The sequence below is a fragment of the Malaclemys terrapin genome, chromosome 12 (genome assembly GCF_027887155.1).
Source record: "Malaclemys terrapin pileata isolate rMalTer1 chromosome 12, rMalTer1.hap1, whole genome shotgun sequence".
NCBI lineage: Eukaryota > Metazoa > Chordata > Testudines > Emydidae > Malaclemys > Malaclemys terrapin.
The window spans coordinates 35,837,564-35,859,602 of record NC_071516.1 but is presented as its reverse complement, the minus strand read 5'-3'; the positions used below and the strand labels follow the sequence as shown (position 1 = coordinate 35,859,602).

Sequence of the window (22,039 nt, the reverse complement as noted above, 5' to 3'; positions counted from 1 at the left end):
AGACTAAACCAACCGTGTTTTGCTGTCCGTAGGAAACCCTCACTCTGGCAGAGGAAGGTAAAGATTGTCATGAGATGAGTTTAGCAGTATTCTCTCCCTCCAGATGTTGACATTCTTTCACCTATTTCTGTGTTGCTCCAAAAGGCAAACTTTACACACCATTGTCGGTGATTTACCTTCTTAAACAGATGAAATAACTAGCAGGTTCATATTTCCAGAGATGTGAAACCTGCTTCATTATTAATCCTGGTTACTGTTCTATCTATCTATCTATCTATCTATCTATCTATTATATTTTTGTAGTGCACCGTTGAAAGATTAAGAGAAACTTTTAACACTTTTGATGTCCCATGCACTCTTCATTCTTGTTCTCTTGTCTTCCTTCCCACCGCATTGGTTGCCTCAACAGTGAGTTCTCCTCCCTTCACTCCCCCTGAAACTATCCTTTACCAAAGGACTCTGATGAACACTTTTCCAGCTTCATCCAAGAGGTGTTTCTTTAGGCTTACTCTTCCTGATTCGTCAACAGCCTTCCACATAGGCATCACTAGCTCTTCAATGCTTTCCTCTGGCCTCCTGTATAAGTAGGTTTGGTAAAAATGCATTTTTTTTTAATAATGTAAAGGACAAATGCAAAGTACTCCATTTAGGAAGGAACAATCAGTTGCACACATACAAATTGGGAAATGATTGCCTAGGAAGGAGTACTGCAGAAAGGGATCTGGGAGTTACATATAGTGGATCACAAGCAAAATATGAGTCAACAGTGTAACACTGTTGCAAAAAGATGAACATCATTCTGGGATGTATTAGCAGGAGCACTAAACAAGACATGAGAAGTAATTCTCCCACTCTACTTAGTGATGATTAGGCCTCAACTGAAGTGTTGTGTCCAGTTCTGGGCGCCACATTTTAGGAAAGATGTGGACAAATATGAGAAAGTCCAGAGCAGAGCAACAAAAATTATTAAACATCTAGAAAACATGACCTATAAGGAAAGATTGAAAGAACTGGATTTGTTTAGTCTTGAGAAGAGAAGACAGAGGGGGGACATGATAACAGTTTTCAAGTAAATAAAAGGTTGTTACAAGGAGGAGGGAGAAGAATTGTTCTTAACCTCTGAGGATAAGACAAGTAATGGGATTCAATTGCAGCAAGGGTGATTTAGGCTGGGCATTAGGAAAGATTTCATAACTGTCAGGGTGGTTAAGAACTGGAACAAATTGCCTAGGGAGGGTGTGGAATCTCCATCATTGGAGGTTTTTAAGAACAGGTCAGACAAACACTCATCAGGGATGGTCTAGTAAAGACGTAGCCTTGCCCTGAGTGCAAGGAATTGGACTAAATGACCTCTCGAGGTCCCTTCCTCTCCTATGATTCTATGAGTCTATGAGTCACAAAGGGGATAATCAATTAATTCTCCTTTTTGCCTTTGAAACTCTCCCCTCAGTATCACAAGATGTTATGAATAGCAAGGAACTATAACATCTAGAATGTTCAGACCTCTGTGATAAAACAGAGACAAATGGATCACAATTTATCTGATTTGGAGGTCATGTGGGAAATGGATAAAGACGTTTGACAAGTTCTGGTCTTAATTATACCAGCGGACAACCCATTGGAATAGAGTTCTCTGAGAATTTTTCTACAAAATATTTTTTGCTGAAAAATGCTGATTCATGTAAACTGAATGCATACATGGGAAAATGAATGAATTTCTGATGAGTTTCAATGAAATTCTCTGCTCAAAAAATGGACATCTTCTAAACAAAACATTTCAGTTGAAAATGACTTTTTTATTTCAAAATTAAACTTTATTTAGAAAGAATAAAAAGGTTAAAATTCAAATGAAGCATTTTTCAAAATTAACAAAACAAAACATTTTCATTGCCTCAAATTGAGTGACTGCTTGATTGGTTGATTGATTCATTCATCAGTTGAATTATTTGGTTTGTTGGTTCACAAAAGATTTTTTGGCCTGATTCAAGATGGGAATATTTTTTCTGAAATCTCAAAAATTCTTGCTGGATGGGAAAACCATTTCACACCCCGCCCCAGTTAGAGGCTGTGAAAACCACAGTCCAAACAATTTCCTAGTTACTTTTCTGTTTTGTTTTGTTTTTCATTCTTGTTTGTTTTGCAGATCACAGACTTCTATTGGCTTCCACTTGTACTCTGACACTGGCTTGAAATAACAGAGCATTTCCATCACACTATATTACTCAGAGATTTTAATATCTTGCTCATAGTCAGTGGCTGCCTCAGGAACAGAAGGTGGATCATAAATGGGGTAGTCCAGAAGGTGACACTTCTGACCACTTTCCATGACAATCAGAGAGAGAGGAAATACTACCTTGCCTGCAGCGTGAATTCCACTGAACATAACTAAACTTACCAAAGAGGACGGGAAATCTGAAGGCTTCAGGAGAAATGGATTACTCTCTTCGTAACCTCATTCAGACTCAGATTAAGAATGTTTAGAAGAATGTGTTGCCGATATGGCAATTTCCTGCAATATCCTTGAAAAACCTTATTGAATTAAGTTTAAGTATCTTTGGAGTCCATTGTATTAAATTAATGGTTTATAATTTATTGTGGGCCAGGATTATCTGTAACCTGTCCAGAATGGGAGAGGGGTGGTGAACCCTTGGCAGTCATATGAGCTTCAAAGGATTGTACTAAGGAATGGGCCAGACAAGAATATACATTTAGAACATACACTGATTGGTGGCTTTCCTGGGAAGCTCTAGGTTGAGGTGAATGTAAATGTCACACATTCGGTTATGCAACAACCCAGCCATTTGAAGCTATGCCCTGAGGAGAGAGCTATTCTCGGCTGATTACCTGTTCCTGGAATCTGAAAAACAAAGGTCCAGGCTGTATAAAGGAGGGGCAAAAGTTTTCATGCATGTGTGAGTTCTGAGCTAATGCTGCTATGAACTTGTAACCTCAGAAAAACCCTTTGGTGGGTTTGGAAGGAACAACTCCTAGCAGAGCCCTTGCTGGAGTTGAGGTGATCTCTGGTTATCTTATGAGCATGCATATAGGTTCTTTTATTATTTTAATATGTTTTCTCTGTAATGCTTTCACCTTAAGAGTAAACGTTCTTGCTTAGAAAGAATTGCATGGTAGCATATAGCTGGGGGGAATTAATCCGTTTGTAGGCTTGGAAGAGAAAGGAAAGCACAGATGTAGGCCTGCTAAGGCAGTCTGGCTTACTGGGGAAATTAGAATGTAGGCAGGGCTCGAAGCGCTCTGGTAAAGAGGGAGAGACATGAGTCTCTACCCCAGAGAGGTGACAGCTGCGGAGCTCAGAGCGTAGAGTGGGTGCCCTTGGTGGAACATTAGGGGGGAAATATAAATGAAATTACCCTGAATGGTGACAGAATGACCTGGGCCAACCAGACCATGGTCACTGAGTTCATTCTCCTAGGGTTCTCCAATCTCCCCCAGCTCCAGTGCCTGCTCTTTGTGGTATTCCTGGCTGCTTACGTGATAACTCTGATGGGTAACATTCTCATCATCCTCATCACAACAGTGGAGCCTGCTCTACAAAGCCCGATGTACTTCTTCCTCCAGAACTTGTCCTGCCTGGAGATCTGCTTCACCTCAGTCATTGTCCCTAAGATGCTGGCGAACCTCCTGTCTGCCAATCAAACCATCTTCTTCCATGGCTGCATCTTGCAGATGTATTTCTTCTTCTTCTTTGGCAGCACAGAGTGCTTCCTCCTGGCCGCCATGGCCTACGACCGCTGTGCTATACAGTCGTCATGAACAGGAGGATTTGCGTCCAGCTGGCAGTGACTTCATGGGTCTCACGGATTCCTGTAGGTACAGTGCAGACGACTTGGCTGTTCAGTTTTCCCTTCTGTGGTCCCACTGAAATCAACCACTTCTTCTGTGACAGCCCCCCGGTGTTGAAACTGGTGTGTGGGGACACCTACCTATTCGAGATGTATGCTGTGACTGGCACCATTGTAATTGTATTGTTCCCCTTCATCCTCATCCTGGTCTCCTACATCTGCATCATCTCCACCATCCTGAGGATACCCTCGGCTGAAGGCAGACTCAAGACCTTCTCCACCTGCTCCTCTCACCTCATGGTGGTGACTCTGTTCTACAGCACAGCTGGCTTGACCTATTTCCGACCTAAATCTGGCTACTCCCCAGACACCAAGAAGCTCATCTCTCTCTCCTACACGGTCTTCACACCCATGTTAAACCCCATCATCTACAGCCTGAGGAACAAAGAGGTGAAGGGAGCCCTCAGGAAAATGCTGGGCTGGCAAATATATTCAAGGCAACTGTGATTTTTTTTTCTCCCCAGGCAGGTAAATGTTTCAGTTAACTCAAAGGCTGTTACCATGTAGCCTTTGGTATCATACACGGAGAGAATATAAATCTCAAACTGTATTGTTTTTGTTGGGACTTTCAAAAGGGCAATGGGGGTCAACAGGAGATAGGTCCCCAAATTCCTTACATCCATTGCAAATCCTACACCTAGTTTTAATATAAATACATTGTGCATCATGGGCCCAATTTGAATGGAAATTTGGGTGCCCAAGTCTCTTAGTTCCCTTTAAAAACCTCAACTTATATTTTAAACAAGGACCATGAATTGGAGTCTGAGCTCAGATATACCTCTGAATATCTAGAGTAACTCCAGATTTATACCACTCAAAATGAGATGAGAATAAAACCTCTTCTTTCCTGGTGTACCTGTAAAGTGTCCATGCAATGTTTCTTCCCATGACCATATCTTATATCTCTCTTCTGCATGAGCTCGCTGCTGGCTTCCAGGCTGATTCTAATATGACCGTTTTGACATGTGGGCTGAAAGTTAGGCATACAGCTCTGACTGAGTTCCAAGGATATTTAGGCACCTTACTCCTTTAACCAACTTGGATTCTCTGCCATAAAACTCTATCTAATGGATCCACAGGTCACCCTCTGCCACAGTTAAAGTCAGTGGAAGTAACAGAGCTGGAGCCTCATTGGTCTATGGGAGGAGGCTTTTTGTCAGGTTGTTATACATGAGAGTCCCACATCTTTGGAATTCATAGCCCCTGTGCTCCAACTTTTCATGAGTTTGTCAACCTTCAGGGCACGGAGCAAGTGTTATCTTCTTTCTCTGCTGCACACAGGGAGATATGGGATTGGCTAGGGCTGGGTAGTCATGCTGTGGGACACTGGTGAGAGATTCTGGGAGCTGGATGTGGGGGGGATGAGGGCTCAGTTTCTGTCATATCTATGTTGCTGCTGGGTTGTTTGACCTTGTGGTATTTGACTGGGTTTAATTGTTGAAAAGTACCTTTTGAAAAGATTTTCAAGGCCACACAGAGTTTTGATTGGCTGTTATTTTATTGTAGAGCAGAAAGTATTTAAATGACTAAATAAATAAATAGGGTTTGGCTGGAATAAAATGAGAACCAGCAATAAATATATTCATCCATGTCTGATTAATTATTATTCTTACACAGAAGTCCCAGTGAGCATGAAGAAATGTTTGTGGAAACAATAAAAACTGAAGAACATGACACTGGATCGTTCCCCTCTCTGCAGTCGGGCAAAATAACACTATTTATTAATTCTTTTCTAACAAACCGCTCTCACCACTAGATTTTATTCAGGTTTCTCTCATGATCTAGGCAGTAAAATAACTGCACACCATAAGTGGAGCAATGTTAGGCTACAGCAGCTGGCAATCTGGCCCAATGGCTATAGTGGAGCTCTGATAATTTTCACCACATGTGAAAGGGGCCCATCACTAGTAGTTCACACAGGGTTGCATTTACATGGTTCGATACAACATTTCCTTGAGAACAGCTATTAGAGAGAAGGTGAAGCTAGGATAGCATAGTCCCATTAATGCATTAAAAATTGTGTTCTGTCAAGCACGGAAGCAGGCAGGCAAACACCTCTGACAACAACCATTGATTTAAAATCAATATTAGGGAGAGAAGGAAACCAGGGGAAATTATCAAAAGCACAAGGTGTGGTTTGGTGCACCACTATCACTAAAATTTTCCCCCAGTTATATAGGCACAGGAATCATGGGAACATATCTATGAATTTGAGTAAAGAAGTTTAATGAGTCATTCCCTAAACAAAAAGAGAAGATGACACAGAAGCAGCTGTCCCAGCTGTGGTTTAAGGGGATTTATCAAAGGTAACTAAAGTGGCTCTGCTGTGGAGGAGCCACCATTAATTCCAGACATGGGTGAGGATGTCCATGGGCTGCAATAAAGGGAGTTCTTGTCTAGAGATATTTAAATCCTTCCAATGAAGTAGGATTCATTTGTTATGGATCCTGCCATGTTACTCAGACAAGAAACGGATACCCACCACTACCAGTGATTTACCTCATTAGACACGTAAAATCGTCCAGCTTCCTCCAGGTTCATAAGGGCAGAGAGCTGAAACTGACCTCACCTGTCTCATTACTATTTATGAAATTGATACTCCCCAGCTGTTGTGCTCTATTGAAACAGGAATAACAGCTCTTTTATTCCCTTACCTTTAACTGACTTTCTCCAGTTTGAACCCGGTTTCTTCTCACTGAAGACTCTAATAACCTCTTTATAGCTAAATACATTTGATGCTTCCTTTACTCTCATCCTTCCTGATGTGCCAGCTGCCCTGAGCAATATAGACACTTTGCTCGCTGCTCTATCTCTTCTTTTGGCTTCCCTGCCACTGCACATTCCTTCTAAGCCTTTATCTTCTTCTTTACTTGAATTATTATTATTAATCATAATAATTCATGTCTGCAATGATCATACATGTCTGTGCCTAATCCAGTGAGTAATTCTCGTTCAAATGAATGATTTTTCCCATCAAGGATTAATTATTTTTTTTTGAGTGCCATAAACTCCAACTTTGAAAGATAAGGCTTTAAGCCTCTGACACTGAAGAACTATATCTGAGAGCAGAAATTCTTTAGCGATTGATCCTGCAAATTTTGCCACTCATTTGGTAGCATGAGTGGTCACATTTCATTCTATGAGGCTACTGTAGTAAAGTGGATGGCTGGAATTCTGAAAGGATCCTGATGGGTTTATGTGCCCAGATCCCATTGGTTGGTCAGTACAGAACAATGCGTACAAAAATAGTGTGTATAGACCAAATCTGTTGTGACACATGTCTAGATGAGAATGAAAGTGAGGACTTTTAAACAAGTTAAAAAAAAAGATTACATAAATTTATTTTAACTCTAAATTGCTTTATCTGACTATTCTCCAGCTGTTTCCCCAAACTGTCCTCCAGACGAAGATAAGAACATTAGAGTGGTCATACTGGTTCAGACCATCTAGCCCAGTATTCTGTCTTCCGACAGTGGTCAATGCCAGGTGCCCCAGAGGGAATGAACAGAATAGGTAATCATCAAGTAATCTATCCCCTGTTGCCCATTCCCAGCTTCTGGCAAACAGAGGCTAGGGACACCATACCTGTCCATCCTGGCCAATAGCCATTGATGCACCTATCCTCCATGAACTTATCTAGTTCTTTTTTGAACCTTATTATAGTCTTGGCCTTCACAACATCCTCTAGCAAGGGGTTCCACAGGTTGACTATGCATTGTGTGAAAAAATACTTCCCTTTGTTTGTTTTAAACCCATTGCCTAACAGTAAGCATGACAACTTTTAGGTGGACAGGAATGTTTATCCCCCACCCCCTCTGAAAATGGCAGCATGTGATCTCAATCTCCAGCTGATGGGAACTGAAAATAAGTGGAGCTGCCCTGAGCTACACAGCTAAGAATTCGGCTCCTTGTACATTTAGACAGAGATTTTCACAGGCACCGGATGGAGTCAGGCAACAAGGTCTCATTGACTTTCAATGGGAGTTGGGTGACACACTGCTGTGTCTGATGGTTTATCTGGACCAGTGGAGAGTGTCCTGGATGGGAGTCAGGGGCCCTGAGTTATTCCCTCCTGTTTAAAATTCATTATAGCTCTTTCCTGCCCTGAACCATTTTCCATCAGGAAATGCTGATTTGACAGAATCAGATTGTTCTACAGGAATATATTGATTCTTTCTAAGGTTTCAATAGTAATAAGGCAGGCTTGCTCTGAATCTGCTTCTCTGGTTTCCCACCAGTCTGTCCACCTCACAAGAATTTCAAAACAGAAATTTCAGGTCCTGCACAGCTCTTTGTGTAGCTGTTAAGTTAGGGTAGCAAATTTACCCTGAACTGGTCATTTCTTTCTTGTTAAGGGATTATGTTGGCTGCATGTCGAACCTATAACAACTCCCACATCCCGCCTCACTTGTTGTTATTGTTATTTCTTTGTATCACCATAATAGGTAGAGGCCCTAGCCCATGACCATGACCCCATTGTGATAGGTATTGTACAAACTCAGAACAAAAAAGATCTTACAATATAAGACAAGAGACAACAGATGGAGACAGACAAAAGGGGGAGTACAAGGAAGCAATGAGACAATGAGACTTGTTCCATCAGCTGGGCTCTTTTAATTTTTTTTTAAATTATTCATTTGATGGGGGGGAAATTGTCTATTTTGTGTTTTATTTCATGTTTTCATTTTTACTGCTCTTCATTATGATTAGTCCTTGGTCTTCATTGTCATTCTCTTTATTTTTGTGTGTTTCATGTTCTTCATAAGGCTCTTGTCTTCCCGCTGAGTATGTGGGTGTGCGTTGGTGTGGGTGGGGAATGGGCGGTGTGGGGGTGTGCATGTTTCTGTGTGTGCTGTAACACTGAACCTCTTTCCCCCTTTTTCTTTTTTGTTTCACTGTTTTCTTTGTATTTTATGTTTTTTTTTTCAGACTCCAGTCATTGTTGGGTTAAGTGGGCAGGTGATGGCTGGTGTTGCAGGCCTGTGATAGAGAGGAGTTCTCACTAGATGATCCAGTGGGCCCTTCAGGCCATGAACTCTATTGCTCTATGGCTGTATCATTCATTATTTTTTGATTTTTTTCACCAGCCTGGTTTTCTGGGGAGGGGGGGGGCAGGGAGGGGTGTTGTTTGTTTTTTCTTTCTAGGGCCTGACACCGGCAATCCTGACTTGTCAACCTAGTAGCATGTTGTAATTTTTGAAAACAAATAAAGAAGAGTATTTAATTTCTACATGTGCCTCTGCCAGTCAGCAGTTGTAGACTCTTTTCCATTTAAGTGGAGCAAGTGAGGCAGGGATACAAAGATGTGTGGTACACATTTAAGCAACATCAACAGAATTAAGTTTGCTGGTGGGAATCATATGAAAGCTACAGTTCCCCCCCCCCCCCATTTCTGTGTTTGTTTCTCTCATGCAGAACACATACTTCTGGGTGGTATCTGCTCCTTTCTTCCATCATTACCCTGATGAGGTGTAAAAGGGAACGAGCATCACACTGCATTTTGATGATGTTTTGAGACACTGTGGATCTTTGCCAAATCTTAGCCATACCAACTGTTGTCTAACTTGAACCGGGAACTGGAGAAAAACATTTCTGAAGAGGAATTGAAAAAATCTATCCTTATACTAGAATCCTGGAGGCAGCAAACCCCACCTCCCCAGCAGATCGAATTCAAGAAGACCCAGGCTATGCTCTCAGTTACATATATACAGAAGCTCTGATGTTGTTCAAGAAAAAACACAGGGCAGAATTTATTCCTAGATCTTACTTTACCATGACTCCAGATTATAAATGCTTTTTTAAAAAAATGTCATGAGACCTTGGTCACTGAGTTCATTCTCCTGGGGTTCTCCGATCTGCCCCAGATCCAGCTTCTGCTTTTTTGTGGCATTTCTGGTTATTTATCTGCTAACACTGATGGCAAACATTCTCATCATCCTTATCACCCTAGTGGACCCTGCCCTTCACTGCCCCATGTATTTCTTCCTCCAGAACTTGTCCTTTGTGGACATCTTATTCAATTTAGTCACTGTACCAAAGATGCTGATGAACCTCCTCTCTAAGAATAAAGACATCCACTTCTCTGGTGACATGACACATATGTATTTCTTCTTCTTCTTTGGCATCACAGAGTTCTTCCTCCTGTCCGCCATGGCTATGTGGCTATATGTGACCCACTGCAGTACACCACCATCATGAACAAGAAATTTTGTAAAAACCTGGCAGTGACTTCTTGGACCTCAGAGATTCCTGCAAACAACATGGTTGTTTAGTTTCCCATTTTGCAGGTCCAATTAATTGAACCGCTTCTTCTGTGATGCACCCATCAGTTCTAGAGTTCATCTGTGCAGATTCCTACCTTTTTGTATGTATGCATTAATTGCCTCCACTATACTTACCTCTCCACCCTTTCTGATTATCCTCTTTTCCTATGTCCATATCATCTCCACTATCCTAAAAATGCCAACAGCCATAGGCAGGCCCAAAATCTTTTCCACCTGCTCCTCTCACTTCATTGTGGTGACTCTATTCTACGACACCGCCAGTTTGACCTACCTCCGACCCAAATCTATCTACTCCACAAATACCAAGAAGCTGCTCTCTCTTTCCTACACAGTCTTCACACCCATGTTAAATCCCATTATCTATAGCCTGAGGAACAATGAAGTGAAATGGGCTTTCCAGAGAATTTTGGACCAAAGAAATGTGTTTTGATAAGGAGGTGAATATTTTAGGTAGCTGAAACTCTGATATTATGACTCCTCATAGGTGTGCGCACGGGGTGTGCAGGGTGTGCCCAGGCACACCCTAAAGCAGCGGTGGGCAAACTACGTCCCGCATCCGGCCCCTCAGGGCTTTGGATCTGGCCTGTGGGACTTGCCCCCTGTGGTGCTGCAGGCCCCACGCCGCTCTCAGAAGCGGCCATCACCACGTCCCTGGGGTCCCCGTGGAGGGGGCGGAGCAGAGGGCTCCATGCATTGCTCCAGGCACTGCCCCCTGCAGCTCCCATTGGCCAGGAACAGGGAACCACGGCCAATGGGAGCTTCAGGGGAGGTAACTGGAGGTGTGGCAAGGGCAGTGCATGGAGCCCTGTGCCCCCCCCCTCCCCCATGGGCTGCACAGGGACATGGTGAGTGGCATGGCGTGGAGCCAGGGCAGGCAGCCAGGGATGCACCGCTGCCACCCCAAGCCACTTTAGGTAAGCGGCGCTGGGCCGGACCGCAAACCCCTCCTGCACCCTGCCCCCCAACTCCTGACCCTGAGCACCCTGTCTGCACCTCGCACCCCTCCTGCACTGCGACCCCTGCCCTGAGCCCCCTACCTGCACCTCGTACCCCTCCTGCACCCCAACTCCCTGCCCTAAGCCCCCTACCTGCACTCCACACCCCTCCTGCATCCCAACTCCCTTTCCTAAGCCCCCTGCCTGCACCCCACACCCCAACCCTCTGCCCTGAGCCCCCTGCTGCACCCTGCACCCCAACTCGTGCCCTGAGCCCCATGCCACACCCAGCACCCCTTCTGCACCCCAACCTCTTGCCCTAAGCCCCTGCCTGCACTTCACACCCCTCCTGCACCCCAACCCCCTTCCCTGAGCCCCCTCATACACCCCGCACCCCTCCTCTGCCCCAATCCCTTGCTCTGAGCCCATTCCCGCACACCACACCCTCTCCCACACCCCACACTCCCTCCCGCACCCCAACCCCCTGCCCCGGCCCTGCATACAATTTCCCCACCCCAATGTGGTCCTCGGCCCAAAAAGTCTCAAAAAATAGTGTCTTTGTGTTTTAATTTAATCACATGATACACTCTTTTAGTTTTAAATTATGTATTGTTGTATTATTCAATAAGTGCTGAATTGCGTAATATTGTTGTAGAAATGTATAGAAAGCCCACATTCGCTCGCAGCATGCATCCCCACTACTGCGGTGTCATATTACCATTGGTCCAGTGGTCCTCCCCTCCCCTCCCCTTCCAACTACTATTCTAGAAAATACTTTGACCTATATAAGCGGCAGCATCAGGCATGCCCAACGCAGTGTCTACAGTGTTTGTAATCTTTGTCGTGTGTACTCTACTGAAATAGCATAAGAAGCCCGTTGCTTTACGTTTTAATTCAATCGTATGATACCCCCTTTTAATTTTAAAATATGGATCAGTTTGTTGTTAAGATAAGAAAAGGCGCAGACAAACTGAATTATAATGAATGTGCTGATAGTAATTCAAATACTTCGGACTCCTCGGTTAAGAACTTACATGAAGGTAACGCCACCAGTTCCAGTGCATGCAATAAACTGAGTAATGACCAACAGAAACAGACTTTGTCTCTTAGTTCAGGTCAGTGTAGTTCCTATTCAAAGCCATCAAACATTCCATCTGATGACCCCAGTCTGTGATATTCCAAAAAATAGATTAGAACGCCGGTCTTGATTATCTAGAGGTCCTTATCAGCCTAGATTGAGCATGTTTCCTAGAAGTAAAATAGGGAATAAACAAAAAAGTTTTCAGTCTGATTGGTATGAAAAGTACAGGTTTTAAAAACCACCAACTGTCAAAATCTCATGTGTTGAGCTGTTCTTCATGGTCAAGTTTTAATGAAGGGAAACCTATTGATGTATTGTTGGATGAGGGCAAGCAGGCTTATCTGTCTAAACAAGAAGAAAAACGATGCCATAACTGAAGTGTAATGGAGCGACTGATTGACATTGTTCTGTGTTTGGTGAAAGGTGGGAGACCACTCAGGGGTCACAATGAAAAAGCTGACAGTTTTGAGAAAGGTTTATTTCTAAATCTTGTCAATCTGCTCCAAAAATATGATCCCGTAATGGCAAAGCATGTGCAACAATCTCCTCGAAACACTACCTATCTGAGTAATCGCATCCAAAATTATTTAATTGTGGCCTTGCACAACGTTGTGCAACAAAAGATTGTGTCTTCACTAAATGGAAAAATGGTCTCAATAATTGCTGACGACACTACTGACTGTGGACACCATGAACAGATGTCCATTGTGGTGCAGTATTTTGACAATGAAAAACATAGTCCAGTTGAACATTTTGTGTCTGTTCAGAGACTATTAACAGTTGATGCTCAGTCTATTTTTGACTAGTTAAATGACATCCTTGGCATTCTTAAAATTGACCAGTCATCAGTGATGTCTGCCTGTTTTGATGGCACATCTACTATGTCTGGATGTACTGCAGGAGTTCACATGAAATGTAAAGAAAGAAACAGCGAAATACTCTATGTACACTGCTATGCACATTGTTTGAACCTCGTCCTAATAGATGCATGCACCTCAAGTAAACAAAACAGAACTGTCTTTGATGTTTTTGGTGTTATTCAAACTCTTTATGCCTTCATGGAAGGGAGTCCTGTGTGAAATGCAGTAATGGAGAAGATTTCACAAGAAGTAGGATCCCAGTTGAAGACTTTGAAGTCACTATCAAACACAAGATGGGCATGCAGAGCAGAAGCAGTGGCTGCTGTAAAACAAAACTACTCCATCATTTTACAAGCTTTACAAGAGATGATTGAAACAACTCGCCTTGCTGACGCTAAAATAAAAGCCAGGGGCCTTATCCATGAACTAAATTCATTCAAGTTCATCTTTGCCCTTCACATGATGCACCCTATTCTCCAGATGGTGGTAAAAGTGAGTAAGGCTCTTCAAGCTCCAGATCTCAACTTACTTACTGCAATGATAGGGGTGAAAAGTTTGCGTAACTCTTTGGCTGCAATGAGAAGTGGCCCAGCATATTTTCAATCTATTTTCAATGACAGTGTGAAAATGTCTGTAGAGAATGATATATCGATTCCCCCAGTTAAGAGAAAAACATCCACTCGTATTGATGGCACATTTGAGTCCCAGCATCACTAAGATACAAAAGAGGAGCAGGAGAGTATAACTTCATTTTACCCATTCCTAGACTCAATGATTACCAGCATTGACCAGCTATTTGAACAGGAGACTTGTAAAATTGTGACTGCAATAAATTGCTGAGCTTAGACATTGACAGGTATACGATATAAGAATCATTGCCAACAAATTTAAAGTGTCCTTGGATGATTTGGAAGCTGAAGTCAGATTGCTTCGGGATTATGACGGATCTGTTCCTAAAGGTAGCACTACGAACACAACCAGAGAGTTGCTTGATTAGCTAAAGGAATCGGATCGGTCTTCCATGTTCCAGGCCTTTTATAAATCTATTCAATGCTTTGCAGTCTTACCTGTTACAAGCTGTTCATGTGAAAGAGCCTTTTCGAAACTAGCACATGTAAAAAACAAACTAAGAAGTACAATGTCCCAACAGCGCCTCAACTCACTCATGATTTTGTACATTGAACAAGAATTTAAATCCATAACACCTGGTGAGTGACGTCTCATTCTCTAGGACAGGAAGATGAAGAAACCTTAATCTGTTTTGGTCAATTTGGGTTAGCTCATTATCTGGTTAAAGATAAAGATCATGAAAATTGAGTGTATCTTTGTATATGCCTAGTAATCACTACAGCAAAAATCTGGTATTTTGTGTCTCATTTTTTAAGTAAAGTTTAGTTGTTAATTTTAAAAAAATAGTTTAGTTAAGTTTTAGTGTCTTTAGTTTGTTTGATGAATAAAAATAATGTCCTTTATGATTGAGTATTCAATTAATATCAGCCTTCAAAGAAGGGAACCGGGATCAGATTCCAGCCTCACTTACGGTGACTAACTCCTGATTTAAACTGCTGTTACCAAGATCAGAATCCGAGGGCTTGTCTAAATGAACAGTTAGTGCGCAGCAAGCTGGGATGAAAATGTACCACATGCTACCAGTCCATGTGGACCCTGGTTTTGAGTTCTAAAGGTTCCCTAGCATGTTCTGTTATACTCTTCTTTGAAACAGGAGTAGGTCAATGCACACTGGAGAAATGTTAGTGCATGGTAGCAGGTTAATACACAGCGCTTTGCATTTTCACCCCAGCTGGACACCCACTAACTGTCATCTAGACAAGTCCTGACTTCCAGTCTGCAATCATGTCTCTAAACTGCCTAGATGTCACTTCTTTTCAGGGCTGTATTGAACATGTGCCATATGAAATAATCTCCACTGGCTATATACTGGTTTCTTGGTTTGTTTTAAGATGCTGGTTTTGTCTAACAGTAAAAACAGTAAAATATTTCACAGGAAATTTTTTACTGGTTTATCAACATTTTGAAAATTTTCAAAAAAATCAATAACATTGTCTGATTCCTGAAAATGTGTATATATATATATATAATCCTTCTGCCAGGCAGAGCCAGCAGCAATCAGGGCTGGGTTCAACATCTAGGGGTTCCTTTTTATTGATACAACACACAACCGTCTCAAGCCCTCACCCAGTAACCTGGAAAAATGACATACCACCCCTGTGAGGCATTAATTCCCCACTCGCAAGCACAGAGTCTTAGTGTAGAAAAGAAACTTTTAATGAAAATAGGGAAATAAGTTGATGTTAATTTGGGTAAACACCGCAAACAGGATTCATAAACATAAACCCTAAGCAAAATACCCACCCCCAACTAAGTTGGGCAGTGTCCTTTTCCCTTCAGGTTCTTAAGTCCAGCAACGCAAATGTCCCTTTAATGTGCCTGTCCCTTCTCTGCACCCCACTCACAGTTGCTGTCCTTGGTCAGTGCAGACCCAGAGTTCATAGGTGAATCTGCAGAGTTCACCTCCCACCCTGGGTGGAAGTAAGGAGGCACCTTACTTGCTCCATGGCCCCTCTCTGCCAGCAGCCCTTCTGGCCACTTGCTGCACCTCTCCACCAGCTACCCTGCTGGCCGCTCGCTGCGCCTCTCCGCCAGCCACTCACTGTGCTGCCTGGCCACCTTGCCTGCCACTTGCTCGCTGTGCCACCTGGCCACCTCACCAGCTGTTCATTCACCAGCTGATTGTCAGTCACCTTCTGCTGCCACCTGCCTCTCTGCTGTGACCTCTGCACAACAGTCTCATGGTGATTTTCAGCTGTTTGCAGGCTGGGCAGAAACACTTCTCCAACTTTAATGATTTCAGCTCTCAGTGATTTTCAGCTCTGGTCAGAAACACAGTGTGATGGGTTGGATCACAGAAACCCCCTTGGGAACTGCCAAGTGATGTGCCAAAACTACTTCTGCCCCTGCTTTCCCTGCCAGCTCGGGACCCAAGCACCCTGTCTTGCTGAGCCAGACACGCCCGTCTACTCCAACACAGACCCAGGGTCTGAATTACTTGCCCAAAAGCTGCAGACTTAACTGAAAGCAGCTCACAGAAGTGTTCTTGTCTTTAACACTCAGATGCCCAGCTCCCAATGGGGTCTAAACCCAAATAAATCCGTTTTACCCTGTATAAGCTTTATACAGGGTAAACTCATAAATTGTTTGCCCTCTGTAACACTGATAGAGAGATATGCACAGCTGTTTCCCCCCCCCCCCCAGGTATTAATACATACTCTGGGTTAAATAAAAGTAAAAAGTGATTTTATTAAATACCAAAAGTAGGATTTAAGTGGTTCCAAGTAGTACCAGACAGAACAAAGTGAATTACCAAGCAAAATAAAATAAAACACACAAATCTAAGCCTAATACAATAATACAACTGAGTACAGATAAAATCTCATCCTGAAAGATGTTTCAATAAGTCTCTTTCACAGACTGGACACCTTCCTAGTCTGGGCACAGTCCTTTCCCCTGGTACAGCCCTTGTTCCAGCTCAGGTGGTAGCTAGGGGATTCCTCATGATGGCTCTTCCTTTTCGCTTTTCCACCCACATATATATCTTTTGCATAAGCTGGGAATCCTTTGTCCCTCTGGGTCCCCCCCCTCAATGGAAAAGCACCAGGTTAAAGATGGATTCCAGTTCAGGTGACATGATCACATGTTACTGTAAGACTTCATTACCCACTGGCCAGCACACACATATACAGGAAGACTTACAGGTAAAACAGAGCCATCTGCAGTCAATTGTCCCGGTTAATGGGAGTCATCAAGATTCCAAACCACCATTAATGGCCCACACTTTGCATAATTACAATAGGCTCTCAGAGTTATATTTCATATTTTTAGTTTCAGATACAAGAGTGGTACATTTATACAAATAGGATGATCACACTCAGTAGATTATAAGCTTTGTAATGATACATTACAAGAGACCTTTTGCATGAAGCATTTTCCTGTTACATTACTATATTTTCATAAAATCATATAGAGTGTAATGTCATACACAGTACACACAAGTGATTTCAGCTCTTAATGAGCATTTAAAATAACAAAGAGACTCCTAATGAAGCTGACTTAGCTCTTTCTTTAAACAGTGGTGAAGAACAGGTTAAACCAGTCCAGGGAGGACCCTTTGTGCAGCCTCCTAGCTAAGACACCTGTCCCCACCCCTCTTACTGTTACAGGACCCTGGCATTCAAGTCCCTGGCTTAACAAGGTTCTTTCAACTGAGGGTGACCCCTTCATTTGGGACAGGTTAAGCACAGTCCTGCTTCCCTGTATTCCTAAAATAATTACAACATTGGTAACCATATTTCACTACCCCTGCATTCATTACTAAGGTGATTTGTAACCCAACACCTGCCAAAGTTGATCACTTTGACACTGCTCTATCTGCTGAATATGTAAGCAGAGCAGGAGCAAACTGTATTTACATAAACACACCCAAAGTCTCTCCCCCTCCCAGCTAGCTGTCAGGGAAGCATTAATTCAGACCCACTAGAGAAGAAAGGAAGGAGAGAGAAAAAATTCTATCAATTGTTTTTAATTTAAACTCAAAATTGGAAATTTGGAAAATCTATTCCAACTCTAATTTTGACCAAAAAAAGTAAGGATTGTTGAAAATTTGCCAATGAAACCTGGGTTTTCAATTAAAGGTTTTCACAAAAAGAGTCTGCTCTACGCAGAAAATTTTGATTTTTTTTAATAAAAAAATTGGAAATATTTCAGCCAAAACCAAGCATATTAAACTGAAGTCTGAAATATTTAAATTTGGATATGGTTCCTCAGTGCCTTGTGGAAGTTGTAGTTCAATTGCTTCATGGGCCATTTTCCTTTATGGGCCATGCACCTAAGCTGTACTACATCTCCATGATACACCAGTGGGCAGTGGGAATCTACAAAAGGGGTGATAAGGGAGATGTAGTCCTGATCAGGAATTCTGGTCAATAAATGAGAATGGAAGTGTGAGGCACCTGAACTACAACTCCCACAAAATGTTGTGTGGTATTAAGTCAAATGCCTTACAGATTATTAAGTCAAATGCCTTACAGACTATTAAGTATAATATATCAACACTATTACTTCAGCAACAGTCCCTGTGCCCCCCATGCTGAAGCTTTTCTCAGATGTATGCCCTGATGGGCTCTATTATTATTGTCCCCCTTTATGCTTATCCTCATCTCTTACATACATATCATCTACGCCATCCTGGCCCTTACCTTTATATAGAAAATTGATTAGTGGTCCAGTCTTAGAAGGTAACAATAAAATAGTGAGACAGGAGTAGTCAAGCTTGGTTGCCTTTATTAATAAAGTTGCCTTTATTATTTAAGAATAGTGCATAACAAGGAGAGACCTGCAATATCCAATCCTTATGGAACCAAAGGCTGCAGCCCAAGGCAGTCTAATCCCAGTTCTGTCTGATCCAATTAATAACCCAAACATACACTCTTTTATAGTTAGATGTGTTGACAATCTATAACTTCTCTTTTTACACTCAAGATAATTATTCATAATCTGCTTTCTCTGATACAGATATTGCAATAGTCAAATTTCCCATACTAACATGACTAGTACATCTTGCATTCAGAAAACTTGTTCTGTTAAAGAGAATATTGTACTAAACATTAAACGACTAAACTTCTCATTCTCACTAAATTAAATGTTTCTGCTTTTAATAAAGGTGATACAATTTAGCATTATTACTACAAATTATTCTTAAATGTTGCTGGGAGTTTGGATCACTTGATAATAGGTCTTCACTGAGAAATAGGCCCTTTAGCCTAATTGTCAGGAGACAGCAGGCAAAAAGCCTTCCCTACATGCTTTCCACACTTCATTGTAGTGACTCTCTTCTACAGTAAAGGCAGCTTGACCTACTTATGACCTAAGTCCAGCTACTCCCCAGATACCAAAAAGCTGTTATCTTTCACCTACACCAAACTCACTCCCATGCTAAACCACATGATCTACAGCCTGAAGAAGAACAAGGTGAAGGCCCCCTGAGGAAAACACTGGGCAAGAAAATGTGTTGACCGCAATGTTGATTGTTTTGCTACAGAAGTGAGTATTTCAACTAACAAGAAGGCTGAAATGAGCTTCTTAAAATCTGTGTTTGACCAGAGTTCATCATCACTAGACCTGAGGTCAGAATTACAAAGGTGGGAGTTTTAAAAGCACCTAAGCTATGCAGCTATCTCCCATTGTAAACAATGAGGTGACTAACTCACTTTGGCAGTTTTGGAAATCTTCCTAAGTGCCTATCTCCCTATTTAGATCCTTTGAAAATCTTGCTGTGCATTGAAAACTTCCTGTTGAAATTTTTCCTGGAAGGAAAGAAGTTTTCAAGAAAACAGAAATTTTATTGGGGAAGAAAATCCATTTTCAACAAATTATTTGGGGGTTTTATAGAAAAAAAATAAAACAAAACAAAAATGGAAACCAAAACCTGATTTTTTTAATCTTTGCGGGCTTTTGGTATTTCTATTACAATCTGAATTATTTCAAAGAAAATATGTTTCCCTACGGAATTTTTCCCCCCGACCAGCTCTAATTATAACTGGCCTTGGAAGGATTAGATTTTTATTGGTAAATGTTGGCAAATATTGATTTCAATGTACACACACAAAGCAACAAAAAATATTTCTAGCAATAACAACCAAAATTTACAGCTAGGCAAATAAGAAAAATGCTGCTTGAGAACTTAACAGTGTTCAGTTTAAGGATACTGACTTTGTATATTTTGACATGTGATATTGACTATTCGTTTTAATGATTATAAAGCTGTAACTCTTTGAATCTCAACATTTGCTGCCATTAAACAACTATTGTCTGACATCCTCCTGTATGAATGCTCCCATGATTTCCTTCAACCCTGAAAAAGGTTTGAACAACTCATTTTATTTTTCACATGAATTACTCACTATTATTTCACTACTGTTTGAAATATCAGCAGCTCAAGCTGAGAGCTGGTTGGACTGCCCTGGAGCCACATCTCCATCCCCCTTCATGGAGAATATTTAATGTTTTGGTATTTGCTCTTAGTCAGAATGAAGCCTGGTTTTGAAATATCAAACTCCTCCATGAAATGGAATAGTTTTCTCTGCCCACCCCTATTGAGGCTGGTGTTTCTATGAGAATCTAAAATATATGGGCTTGATCACATTCCCGTGATCCTTTAATGTATCAACAGCAGCAGGCCTGAGACCTGTCATGAAAGTATGACTCTGATTCTTAGAAATGCAAATTATCTCATCAGCACTTGATGCTCAAGAGACCTAAGAGTAAAGAAATAAGTGCTCAAGGGAGATTACCCCGATCACAACTCAATATGGTGCATTACATCGAAAACTTGGCCTGGGATTTTCAAGGGAAGCTAAAAGGATTAAGTGCCAAATTCCTGTTGAATGTCAGAAGAATCTGAGTGTCTAATTACTTGTGACATCTTAAAAGAATCCCAGCCATGATCACCATGGTATTGGTTCTTTCCTCTGATGTAGCTGGTGTTGTTGGAGACAGGACTATCACGTGGACTTTCAACAAGAGTTGGGTGCCTAACTCCACTAGGCCCCTTTTAAAATCACAGCTAAGGACAGTTACAAAAACTGCTTAGGCCTTCTTTCTGCATCATTAATAAAACTGCCATCTCTTGACCATTTTAGGATCAAGATTTAAGGCAGCAACCAAAACCGTGGAAAAAGGGGTGGGGGAGAATTTGAGGCAAAGAAAGACATTGTTGGACTGTCTTACATATAAATTTCACTCCTAACTTTTCCTCCCTTATAAGTTCATTCAAAAAGAGGAACTTAGTGACAGTTACATTTTGGTGGAAGGCCACATTTTACCGATAGCTCTCCTCAAGGCATCTTTTACCTCCTGGTTCCTCAGGCTGTAGACAATGGGGTTGAACATGGGAGTCACCACCGTGTAGAGGAGGGAGAACACCTTGTTGAAGTCCAGAGACTGATTTCCTGATGGTGCCACATACATGATGATCAGAGCCCCATAGAACATTGAAACCACAATGAGGTGAGAGGAACAGGTGGAAAAGGCCTTTTTCCTGCCAGTGGTGGATGGGATTCTCAGGATGGTCAGGATGACATAGACGTAGGACGTGATGGTCAGGACAAATGGGATCATTGATATAGTAGAGGCAGAGATTAGAGCTGCTATCTCTATCAGGCTAGTATCAGTACATGGAAGCTTCAACACAGCTGTTAAATCACAGAAAAAGTGGTTGATCTCATGAGGACCGCAGAAGGGCAACAGGGATGCCATAATTACTGTGAAGGAAGGAGCCACAAAGCCTAATGCCCAAGAAGCAAAGGCCAGCAGAAAGGAAAACCTGGAGCTCATATTACTTGCATAATGCAGTGGATCACATATTGCCAAGTACCGGTCATAGGACATCCCAGTCAGGAGGAAACACTCAGTAGCACCCAGAAAGCTAAAAACAAACAACTGAAGGAAACAGCCTGAGAGAGAAATCATCTTGTCACCTGTCACAAGACTCACCAGCAGCCTGGGGATGATATTGGAGACATAGCCAGTTTCCAGGAAGGATAAATTGCTGAGGAAGAAATACATGGGGGTGTGTAGGTGGTGATCAGTCCACACGGTCAGAATGAGGAGAAGGTTCCCAGCAATGGTTGCTAGGTAGATGACAAAGAACACCACAAAGAGGGTTATCTGCAGCTTGGGAAAAGTCTCAAATCCTACAAGCAGGAACTCTGTAATGAGTGTATGGTTTCCTTTCTCTAGTCCAGCCATTGGTTATCTAAAGGGGAATAAAATAGGGTTGATAAAAATTCATCGAATTTAAGGCAAGAAGAGACCAATGTGATCATCTAGTCTGACCTCCTGCATAACACAGGTTAGAGAATTTCCCCAAATGATTCTTGCATCACGCCCATATCTTATGGTTGAATGAGAGCACATTTCTTGGAGAGAGATTCAAATTTTG

General features: G+C 42.0%; 1 protein-coding gene and 1 pseudogene across 1 annotated transcript; one reads left to right on the top strand and one right to left on the bottom strand.

Moving 5' to 3' along the window:
* Window positions 1-3,387: 3,387 nt before the first annotated feature.
* On the top strand, window positions 3,388-4,310 carry LOC128846834 (olfactory receptor 10A7-like; annotated as a pseudogene).
* A 16,582-nt stretch (window positions 4,311-20,892) lies between these two features.
* Window positions 20,893-21,846, bottom strand: LOC128846802 (olfactory receptor 6C74-like). Its single transcript, XM_054046038.1, has one exon. It carries the CDS (start codon window positions 21,844-21,846, stop codon window positions 20,893-20,895), a length of 954 nt encoding a protein of 317 aa, XP_053902013.1.
* Between the last annotated feature and the right edge of the window lie 193 nt (window positions 21,847-22,039).

Bases quoted from the DNA above. Each gene is read 5' to 3' on its own strand.
- LOC128846802 (XM_054046038.1), bottom strand. From the start codon at position 21,846: ATGGCTGGACTAGAGAAAGGAAACCATACACTCATTACAGAGTTCCTG.